Source organism: Polistes fuscatus, unplaced genomic scaffold (genome assembly GCF_010416935.1).
Source record: "Polistes fuscatus isolate 324 unplaced genomic scaffold, CU_Pfus_HIC Scaffold5, whole genome shotgun sequence".
Classification (NCBI taxonomy): Eukaryota; Metazoa; Arthropoda; class Insecta; order Hymenoptera; family Vespidae; genus Polistes; species Polistes fuscatus.
In genome coordinates, this window is record NW_025113129.1 from 2,153,045 (window position 1) to 2,164,699 (window position 11,655).

The 11,655-nt window shown below is 31.2% G+C and overlaps 1 protein-coding gene across 1 annotated transcript; it reads left to right on the forward strand.

Annotated features, from left to right (window-relative positions):
• The first annotated feature begins 1,252 nt into the window (after window positions 1–1,252).
• On the forward strand, window positions 1,253–3,894 carry LOC122522044 (sperm mitochondrial-associated cysteine-rich protein-like). Its single transcript, XM_043642831.1, has 2 exons — window positions 1,253–2,688; window positions 3,192–3,894. The coding sequence occupies exons 1-2, from the start codon at window positions 2,485–2,487 to the stop codon at window positions 3,417–3,419; spliced, it is 432 nt and encodes a 143-aa protein (XP_043498766.1). The 5' UTR covers window positions 1,253–2,484; the 3' UTR covers window positions 3,420–3,894.
• Window positions 3,895–11,655: the final 7,761 nt, after the last annotated feature.

Consider the following 11,655-nt stretch of genomic DNA (forward strand, 5'->3'; position numbering starts at 1 on the left):
TCTTCCCTTCTCCTCCTCCCTTTTCCTTCGTTGTTCGAATTCAAAATTCGGCTTGTTTAAAAAAAATAAATCGACGAGTATTCGGACACCATCGGTCTGTACGATCTTAACGCGAACCTTTTCTGGGTTTTCTCTTTTTTTTTTCTTCGTCTTCTTAGGAAAATTCTGGTATTGTATTTAAATACGTTTTAGATTGCAACGACACGTAAAAGAGACGAAGATGAAGAATATAGAAAAAAGAGAGAGAGAAAAATTGGTTCCACTCGTTCGCATTCGATCATTTTTCATCTCTCTCTCTTCTATTTTTTTGTCGAATCTTTTATTTACCCCTTTCCCCCTCCCCTCGGATTCTCGTTCCCTAACATTGTCCCTTTGGTTTTTTTTTGAGTTTTATTTTCTTCATGAAACGAGAACAGGAAGTGTTATAGAACGTTTGAAGTTTTTGATGTCTCGATATGTTGGAAAATTGACGAAAAATAGAAAAAAGAAATAATAATGATAATAATAAATATAATAATAATGAAAATGGAAAAAAGTGCAGGAAAAGTGCAGGAAAAATTTGGTACTCCCGAACAAAAAGGGAACCGAAGATCGACGGACCGAAGTAGTAAAAAGAAAAGAAATAAAAGAAAACAAAGTCAAGAAAGAAAGAAAGAAAGAAAAATGAAGAAGTATCGCGTGCCAAATTTCTGAAAGTGCAACCGCGTTGGCTTCTAAATTCGGCGATTATCGTTTAGGCGAGCTTTCGTGGTTGTTGTGTAATTGTATATATATTATAATGTTGCCGATTCGATTCCTGGATCAAACGTACAACTTCTCAAATTGCGTGTATATTTCGTATAAGAAAAAAAAAACAAACACAAAACAAAATATCCTTGTTCGTTTTACAATGTATCTCTGCCCCATTGTAAAGATACGATTTATTATATATAATGTCTGTTGTGATTACGAAAAAAAAAATCGTCTACCAATGTTTAATCTTCTTTTTTCGGCTTTTTTTTTCTCTTTTTTTTTTTTTTTTCTTTTTTTCTTTATACGCATACGCGTAATATGCGTGTATAAGAAAAAAAATATATTTGAAACAAACGTTTTTCCCCTTGAGATCATCCGTCTCGTAAATAATTATTAATTAATTAACTGTTACGAATGTGAAAAACATTATTAAACAAACGCATAAATATGGTTTTTCGACGTTTGTTCTTCTTTTTTTTCTTTCTCTTTTAGTTTTCCCTTTTTTCTTTCTTCTTTTTTTTTTTCTTTTTCTTAATCGTTATAAAAATTCTGCCGATGTGTAACCTATAAAAAGAAAAAGAAACGTTTTAAGTGCACGCTGTTGATCAGCCTAAATTATTCGTAAAAGAAAATTAAAAAAAAAAAGAGAAAATAAATTGTTATGATCGAAAAGATAAAAAATTAGGTTTGTTTTTAGTGAAAATTGAATTTAATTTGAGAAAGAAATGGCATTGACATTGGCCGAAGCTCTCGCAATTAATCCACCATCGGTTGCATCGCGTTGCACTCGGAAATCATCGTCTTACGAGGATCCAGCTTGTCAACCGTGTTCAACAACATTTTTCGAATGTTCACCTTGTTCATCGAATAACGAAGGATCATGCGTACAATTTCAATTAACGTATACTCGCGACAGGTAAACCAAATTAATGGATAAATAATTTATTACTTTTTAAAAAAAAGAAAATATTTATTTGATTAACGTTTTTTTTTAAAAGAAATTTTTCAACAAAATTTTGAAGTAAAATTTATTATCGAATATTATTCTTAATACACAGATCGACATATGCGCCATGTTATCGTCCGATTATACCAAATTGTTATCCTTGTCCAATGCCAATTCGAAAAACAACTTGCTGTTGTTTAAAATGGCACGACTGTTGCGGAAATCCGATATTTAAAAGCTGCTCCTAAAAATGGGAACCATTATTATTTTTTCCATAATTTACGTTGATATATATAAAAAGAAAAAAGTAATAAACATTTACAAATTCGAGCGGAATGTAAAAAAAGAAACAACAAAAATTCATCCAACAAGATACGTGTTCTCTGAAGTACGTAATTTAATATCGAAATAAGTAATCGAAATGCATCGAAATAAAAGAACACACACTGACACACACATACGCGGACGTGTAGGAGAAACGTCATTTTATTAGAAAAAAAAAGAAAAGAAGAAAAAAAATATATTAAACCAATAACTTTTTATATTTTTCTCTTTTTGATATTTATTTGGAGAGTTTGTATTACTTTTGGAAAAAAAAAATGTAAAGCCGGTAATTAATACTCGTCGAGATTTCTCCTCAATCGGTTTTTCTTTCGTCGTCTCATAAAAGCTCGATCGTAAATCTGGAAGAGGAAAGAAAGAAAGAAAGGAAGAAAGGAAAGAAGGAAGGAAGGAAGGAAAGAAGTTTTAGCTCGGATTTTCAGCAAGCTCTTCTCGTCTAGGGGTAGTATTGTATAAGAAGAAAAATGTCTTGTCGGAGTAGCTGTAGAAAAGCATGGCGTACGAGCACTTTACCACCCCCGTGCTGTCATATAAAACCAGCACCGTTTTGCTGTCCAAAGGATGGCTGTCCACCGATGCAACAGCAGCAGTGTCCACCTAAGCGATGCTTTACTCCAACTATTTGTCCACCATTAGTACGTCTATCACTTTTTTTTTGCTCGGTTCTTTGAAAAATGCAATTTGCACCAGAGATTTTTCTTCTAAAACACTGCTACATTCCTCGCGAACATCGGTTCCTATTTACTTTTTTTTTCTTTTCTTTATTTTTACATATATATATAATATGTTATAAATAGTTTGAAAAACAATATTTTTTTTTTTGTATAAAAGATTCGTTCGAAGTTTGTCGAACCACCGAATTTTAAGATCGGAATAATATATCAAATTAGGGATGAGAAATTTATTTAATATTTGTTTTTTCTAACTAAAGTATACTTTATAATAATGATATTTTATTTTTACTTATATATTATTTATTATATATTATTATTTATTATTATTATTTATTATATATATTTTATTATATTACTTTTTTCTAAACTTTTAATCGAGTTCAACAAAATTTAATGTTTCTTAACGAAAGTATACTTTCTAATAATGAAATTTTATTAATTGACTATTTTCTAAACTTTTAATCGATTTAAATAAAAAAAAATATAAAATTTTATAGATTTGCAGAGACCGGCCTTGTCCTCCACCCCCACCACCAACGATATGCATAGCAGGACCCTGTTCGATACGCCCTTGTCGAATAAAATACGAATGTCCTCCCCCTCCGAAAATATTACCACCACCCTCTTGCACTAGATTTTGTATTAATTACACCTGCGATGGATCAACTTATGCTCCTTGCTACTATTCAAACTTACCAAAGTGTTCTCGTGTAGATTGTTGTTAAGAATTGTAACTTCGATGACGTGCATCTCTATGGTTGATCGTTAGGAGATCTTATGCAGATCATTTGAAATTATTCAACGTATAGAAGTTTCATTTGGAGATGTAATGCTCTTCGAGAAATTCAATTAATCAAAGTGAAAGGAGATTAATTGCATAACTTTTGAAAGGAACTAAATCGTCAAATTCGTCCTTTAGGAATCACACACACGCGTACATTAAAACACAAGTAAATTTGTAGATCTCTCTTATAGAATATAATTGCAGAATAATTTCAACGAGAATATACGCGTAACGTGTATAAATGTGCATCTGTGCACTTGTGCACGTGTGCATTTGTGCACGTGTGCATGTGTGTAAATAGAAAGGAATGTTAGGTAAAGCCGAGACCGTGTCCACGGAATGTTACGTTTGGTCTTATAATTAGTTAATTAAGAGAGAAGTAAAATAACATTCCGTGTAGCGTGACTCAATGAAAAGGAAATTAGCGATAAAGACAAAGCTCTTCTTGGCCAGTTTTAGAAAATAATGCAATAAGAAGAGGTAACTTAACACATTGGATATAAACCTGACTGCCATCTGAAACCCAAATTAGAAACTTTGACTACATGCTGCTTACTATAATATACTAATGTCTCAATTTGGTCTTACGTTAGGAGTTGTTCTTGTTGTCTCTCGTCGATTTATTATCTAACATAGTTAGAACCTTACTTAATCTTCTCTACAAATAGACGTACAACACACAAACAATGCTTTACTTACTCGATTTCGAAAGCTTCCTTATTCAAATATATTTGCATCCGCGTATTATATATTTCGAGAATGTGAACAACGTGTTTGAAGATAAAACAATGTCTTAAGATATATATATATCTCATATTATCTACAATTAAATCTAATTAAATTCACTTTTTATTCATATATTTTCAAATAAATATATATATTTTGTCAAGTATTCTCATTAAAATGATGTTTACATTTATATATATCTTTAATCATTAATTTAAAAAATAAAATACAAATGAAAACGTACAAAGAGTATTAATTCGATAAATAATATAAAAGTGAAAAATAATTTTCGAGTAGGATAGAACAGAGGAAAATGATTTGATTATAATAAACCAGTTCAAGGATAAACGATCAATGTTAATAATTTAAAGTTATCGGTTTTTATTTTCTTCTCGTTGTAATTTCATGTTCCTGTATATGTTACATGTGTGTATGTGTGTGTGTATGTGTTCATGTTACTTCTTTTTTTTTTTTCGTCAAAAGGTATTACTAGGATGACTACGTTTCGTCGATAGAAACCTATGGGGGTACGGATATGATTTGTAGGGGTGGTATGTCAAGTATTCTCATTAAAATGACGTTTAACATATTACATATCTTTTCATTACATTTATATATAAATTTAATCATTCATTTAAAAATAAAATACAAATGAAAACGTACAAAGAGTATTAATTCGATAAATAATATAAAAGTGAAAAATAATTTTCGAGTAGGATTAAACAGAGGAAAATGATTTGATTATAATAACCAGTTCAAGGATAAACGATCATGTTAATAATTTAAAGTTATCGGTTTTTATTTTCTTCTCGTTGTAATTTTATATTCCTGTATATGTTACATGTGTGTATGTGTGTGTGTGTGTGTTCATGTTACTTTTTTTTTTTTTCGTCAAAAGGTATTACTAGGATGACTACGTTTCGTCGATAGAAACCTATGGGGGTACGGATATGGTTCGTAGGGGTGGTATGTCAAGTATTCTCATTAAAATGACGTTTAACATATTACAATATCTTTTCATTACATTTATATATATCTTTAATTATTCATTTAAAAAATAAAATACAAATGAAAACGTACAAAGAGTATTAATTCGATAAATAATATAAAAGTGAAAAATAATTTTCGAGTAGGATTAAACAGAGGAAAATGATTTGATTATAATAAACCAGTTCAAGGATAAACGATCAATGTTAATAATTTAAAGTTATCGGTTTTTATTTTCTTCTCGTTGTAATTTCATGTTCCTTTATATGTTACATGTGTGTATGTGTGTGTGTGTGTGTTCATGTTACTTCTTTTTTATTTTTTCGTCAAAAGGTATTACTAGGATGACTACGTTTCGTCGATAGAAACCTATGGGGGTACGGATATGGTTTGTAGGGGTGGTATGGCACGACTAAACGTCGATCACGGCCAATTTATTTGGCGATGTATGCACGATCGTTAAGCCGATTAATGCAATCACGCGCGGATATATAGAGATCGATCGTGAACATCGGTCGTCCGTATAATACCTGCATTATCCGTCATTAAGCGAACGCAGAACCTTTCGGATCCTCTTCGTATCACTGCGTTTTTTCCTCTAATTTTCTTCCCCTTTTTTTTCCTTTTTTTTTCTTTTTTTCTCTCTTTTACGTATATATATATTTCTTTTTTTTTCCATTACGTTATACAGATAGTTTCATTGAAAGACGATTCGAATAATGTTAAAATAAAGTTACTCGAAACGTAGGATATTTTTAATTAACAATTAAATGTTACCGGAAAAAAATGATAACACGATTTGCAAATTTTTGTCTACGTTCGAATGTACGTTCTTTTCTTTCTTTACTTTTTTTTCTTTTTTTCTTTTTTTAACATTTTTACGAGTACAAAGTTGACGTATCCCTTTAACTTGGCATGATAATTAAATTAGATAAAATTATTACTTCCTTTTTGAAGCAAGCACGGGAATATCTGTTTAATTTTTTTTTTTCTTTCTTTCTTTCTTTTTTATATCATTAACGTTCGGATGGTAAAATACTATAGGCGGATAATTTAATTTATGACATCCAGTGATATTTAATTATAAAATATATATCATTTTTTTAACCTTACAATAATGAAAATTAAAAGAGTATATATATAACCCCATAGACAGAACGGATTAATTTTTCTCTCTTAATAATATCAATTAAATAGAAGTAAATGAAGTATTTCCTATTAAAATTATGTACGCACGTAAGAAGTTATACTTCTTTGCCGTACCAACAACGAACATAACCTCAATAGCCTCAAAAATAACTTCAAAAAAAAACTCAAAGAAAAAATATAACTTAAAAAAAAATAATAATATATTATTATATATATATAAGAAAGAATAAAAAAAACTGGTGTGTGTACTTATGTACGCACGTAAGAAGTTATACTTCTTTTGCGTACCAAAACAAACATAACCTCAATAACCTCAAAATAACTTTACAAAAAACTTCAAGAAAAAGAATAACTTAAAAAAAAAAAATAATTATTATATATATATATATATAAGAAAGAATAAAAAAACTGGTGTGTGTACTTATGTACGTACGTAAGAAGTTATACTTCTTTGGCGTACCGAAACGAATATAATCTCAAAATAACTTCAAAAAAATATTGGATTGGAAGTATGAGAACATAAGCAACTAATTATTATTATTTATTTATTTAACAAAAAAAAGAAAGGAAACATATTTTCAATCGGTCTACACTAAATATAAAGGAGATATATGTTGTTTTTACAGACGCTCGGAAAAAAATCACTCCCATTACATTTTCCCAAACGCGCCAAAAGAAGAGTATAACTTCAAAAATTTTCAACTTTAGATCATTAATGGTTAAGGAAAACTATCTATTTGGGTTGAAGGTTGATCGCAAAGCAAAATTTTTGCTTAGTACACCAGGTATATTTGCGTGTACCCATACCTTTATTTCTCTCTCTTTCTTTCTTTCTCTTTTTGGTTCTGTCTCAGTCAACTTTTTCATCCGTCCTGACCAACACTCTGTTGTAGCTACATATTTTACACCTATCCGGGCGTGGTTCCCGGAATCCGCTTTAAAAAGTTCTCTCGTCAATGTTTAATCCATCGGAGGGCCGTTGCCGGTATATTACAACCGCGAACGAACGGGGGAGAGTGCTTTTATGCGGTTCAGCTGCAGTTGCAGTTGCAGTTGCAACAGCAGCAGCAGCAGCAGCAGCACACCGATAACCAACCAACCAACCAACCAACCAACCAACGACGACGACGACGACAAATGGCTCGCGCGCCCGCGTACCTTTGCGGACGGAATTGAAATCGAAAATAAATTGAAAGAATTCAATTTTTCCTTTTTTTTTTCTCTTTTTTTATTATTTTTTGTCGACAGATGAAACGTCATTATTCAGTCGGTAGAATATTGTCGAACTTCGTATTTTTACAATCATCGAAAAAAGTGTAGTATTACTACTACTATTATTATTATTATCGTTGGACGAATCTCTTTTATCTTTTAAACACGCACATTCGTCGGAAATAATCCCCTTTTGTCCCTTTTTACCTTCGATATTCAACCACCGACCATTTTTCTATTACTAATTTATTTTCTTTTACTTTTCTTTTATTTTTTAACGTTCGACTAAATCGTCTCTTTTTATTTTTCGATCAAATTCTATACTTCTAATACATTTTTAATACGTGTTTTTTATCATTTTTATTTTATTTCATATTGAATATATATATATATGTATATTATAATGTGAACAAATTCAATGTTATTAATAACTATATACTAATACTATATAATAACTATATATTAATATAGTAGTATTTTCTTTTTTATTAACAAGTTATCATTGTTTAGAAGTATTTTTTAATACACGAATTACTGTTTTCTTTTTCCGATTGAATTTAGAATGAACAGAGTTATCCCACGATTTGATAGGAAGAAATTGGAATAAATGATTTGATATTTTTCATTCTTCTTTTTCTTCTTCTTCTTTGTTTTTTATAATTTTTTTTTTCGAAAAAGGTAATATTATTTCTCGTCGATAAATGGAAAACGATGGTCGTAGCATACGTTGCAAATCAAAGTCGATATAAATTGTTCGTTGTCACTCGGTCCACCTGCTGTGCTCGTTATCATCCAAACTATGACATATTCAAAGAGTGAAAATGTTTAATTCGTGAGAGGAGGAGGAGAAGGAGGAGGAGGAGAAGGAGGATGATAGGAGGGGAGACTTTGTCGATCGATTAATTATCTCGTAATTTAAAATGGTTTTTAATAATATCGAACATAATGTCAACCGATTATACGATTTCTCCAAATCAATCATTATTTCATAATTACGAGAGATTAATAAATAAAAGTGAATGAGATATTTTTAATTAAATAAAAAAAAGAAAAAAACGTGTCACATATAGGTGTGCACGTTACCACAGTTTTGTAATATCACGAACGAAACGTTTATATTATAATTAATACGTTTAATCAATCACTATATTTACTTCATAGTAAAATATACGGAAAATCCTATCTTTATCTTTATTATTATGTATCTTTTTTTATAATTTAATTAATTTGTTTATTTATATTTATTTTTTATTTTACTATCAGTATTATATTTATACCATCTTTATTTTATTTTTATCTTTCGCTATTTTTTGTTCTTTTTTTTTGTATGTAACAATTGGTTATCCCCGTAAATGTTTGAATAAACGAAATAAACGAAATAAACGAGATAAAAAAAATCGTCCTACGAGACACAAATATCATCGATAATTTCGAACATTTTTTTGTCAATTTTGTAGATAACAACGAGAGAGACAACAATGACGAGGGCCAAACTTTTTAACATATCTTCCCCAATTAATTCGTTTTTCAAACAAAATCATTTCGAATGAATCGATAGAAACGATCGATGGAATGAAAAAAACTATCGAAACATCAAGTAAGTTGTTCCTTTTATTTTTTGTTTGTTTGTTTTACGTTTCCTACCCCCTCTCCCTCTTTCTCCCCCAGCGTCCCGTCCAAATAGGAATCGATTTGTTCGGACGGTGTGTTTTCCATATTTTACCCGGTATATACACCTATCTACGATTGGTTTGAAATATCGGAATAAAGTGAGTTTACGAGCATCACAGGTTAAAACGATAGGTCCACCGAGACCTATACTCCTCTCGTAACTGACAAGAATCAAACGCTAACATTTTGCTCGTTATTTTTTTTTTTTGCTTTTTTATTACTTTTGGTTTTGTTCGTTCGTTCATTCGTTTTTTCGTGATATCGTAAGATGCGTGAGTACTTATATACACACACACACACAAGCGTTTAGGGTTTTGAGAGTGCACTTTAAGGAAGGTTTTTTTTCCCTCCGTAAATCAATGGAAATCTTTGGAACGTTAGAAGCTTATCTTCGCAAATGTACGACACCTGAGTAAGATAAAAAAGAATAAGAAAAAGAAATAAAAACCACGCACACACACGAAGGTTAAGGAAACGGAAAAAGGAGGAAGAGAGAGAGGGGGGAGGGTTAGACAGGGAAAAGTAGAGAAAGTGGGAATCGTATAGAAAATGGAAAGAAGATTTCGATGCCACTAGTTTTTCCTTCGTCTACGTCGATTTCCGGAACATTCAGCACCTCCCACGTGGATTAGAAATGTCTTTCGCGGAGAAACCTAAACTCGATGTCGAACGTTTTCCCTTCCATCCCTTTTCCCATACCCTCGTTTGGTTAGATCGACAGGTAGGTTGATTTCTTATCTGGTTTTATACAGTTAATCGTATTTTTTTTGTATCTTTTCGTGCTTTACCAACGAAATAATTCGAAAGAGAACTAAATAATATTGTTCATTAATTTTTCTTTCTATCGTATTTCGTTCATCACGATTGTTTAGTATTTTATCATGGGTTTCATGGAGATTGAATAAAAAACTGTTACCAAAGTAAAAAGAAAAAAACAAAAATTATTAGGTTAAATATGATATTTTTTATTTTATGGAAAAATATAAATATTGTTATCGGTGAAGTTGTTGTGAACAAGTGATATTAATTGAGATTATAAATTACAACGATTGTTTCCTAGCATATAAATAATAATTATTAAGTTAATTATTGTAGGATGCGAGCACCACCAAGCCAAACTTAAATATGCGTTCGTGAGGAGATTGAACGGTGGGCCCTGGATAGCTCAATTGGTTAAAGTGCAGGCGCTCGGGGGAAAGCGGAAGATTCCGGGTTCAAGTCCCGGTGCAGTCAGTCCAACTGCCCAATTTTTTCACGAATCCTACATTATGATATTCGTTATTTTGTAGAAAAATATAAATATACTTATCCATAAAAATTGTTGTGAACAAGTGATATTAATCGAGATTTAAAATTACAACGATTGTTTCCTGGAATATAAATATAATTATAAATAATTATACACACCGGCAAATATAATCATTATTTAATCATAACGTATATCAGACGAATTTAGTTGAGTATTTTATCATGGGTTTTTTGAGGTAGGATAAGAAATACGAATGAAGTACGAGATGTGTTTTCCTAATTAAAGGAGATAGTAGAAACGGTTGCTTGCTCTCTTGGTTCGAATCAAGACCAAAACGAACCATAGAAGAAAGAGGAGAGAGAGATAGAATGAAGAAGAGAGAAAGAGAGAGAGAGAGAGAGAGCGAGAGGATACTGGCGTGCAATAATTTCTGTGGAACGAACGATGCTCTAGGTCTCTGGTAACGTTAACGCGTAGTCGGTAACAACTCGGGGAGTGATGTACGACGTTGTGAAGTCAGTTTCTCTCTAGCTTCTCCCAGTCAGCTCGGAATATGTTATGACGACGATAACTCGAACGAAGGAACGATGGAACGAATGAACCAACGAACGAAGCCCCAGCCCCAGCCCCATGGCCCCCAGCCCCCGACTCCTGGCTTCATACCTATTCTCGTCCTGAGAAATGTGACGGAAAAATGATCGTCCTCATCAATTTAATCAACGTGTAATACGTGTTGAGGTGTAAGAAATAGTTAGTTATATGCATTACGTGACTTGTGTTTTATACGAGCAAGTATTAAACCATTAGAAAGTGTGAGAGAGAGAGAGAGAGATAGGGAAAAAAGGTTGAGACTCATTTTGCATTTCATATTCAATGAAATTGTATTGGTTTAAACACAGATCGTTTGATTTTATTCTTTAATTTACATCAAATTTTATCTTTATAGTGTCAGTATCGAAATATTATATAATATTTGCATTAATATTGCGAACGAAAAGAAAAAAGAAGGTTTAACGTTCGAATATAAGAAGCTTCAAAAACTTATTACGAATGCAAACGTTGAAATTGATTTCATGTTAAAAACCGATCGTAAATAAATACAAATAAATGATTAAAAGAGAAATAAATATTCGTATCGATGTTAAAAAACTAAATGAAATGAAATAAAAAAAAAAAGGTATCA

Bases quoted from the DNA above. Each gene is read 5' to 3' on its own strand.
- LOC122522044 (XM_043642831.1), top strand. From the start codon at position 2,485: ATGTCTTGTCGGAGTAGCTGTAGAAAAGCATGGCGTACGAGCACTTTA. The intron at 2,689-3,191 runs TGAAAAATGCAA...AAAATTTTATAG, and splicing joins TTTTTTTTTGCTCGGTTCTT to ATTTGCAGAGACCGGCCTTG.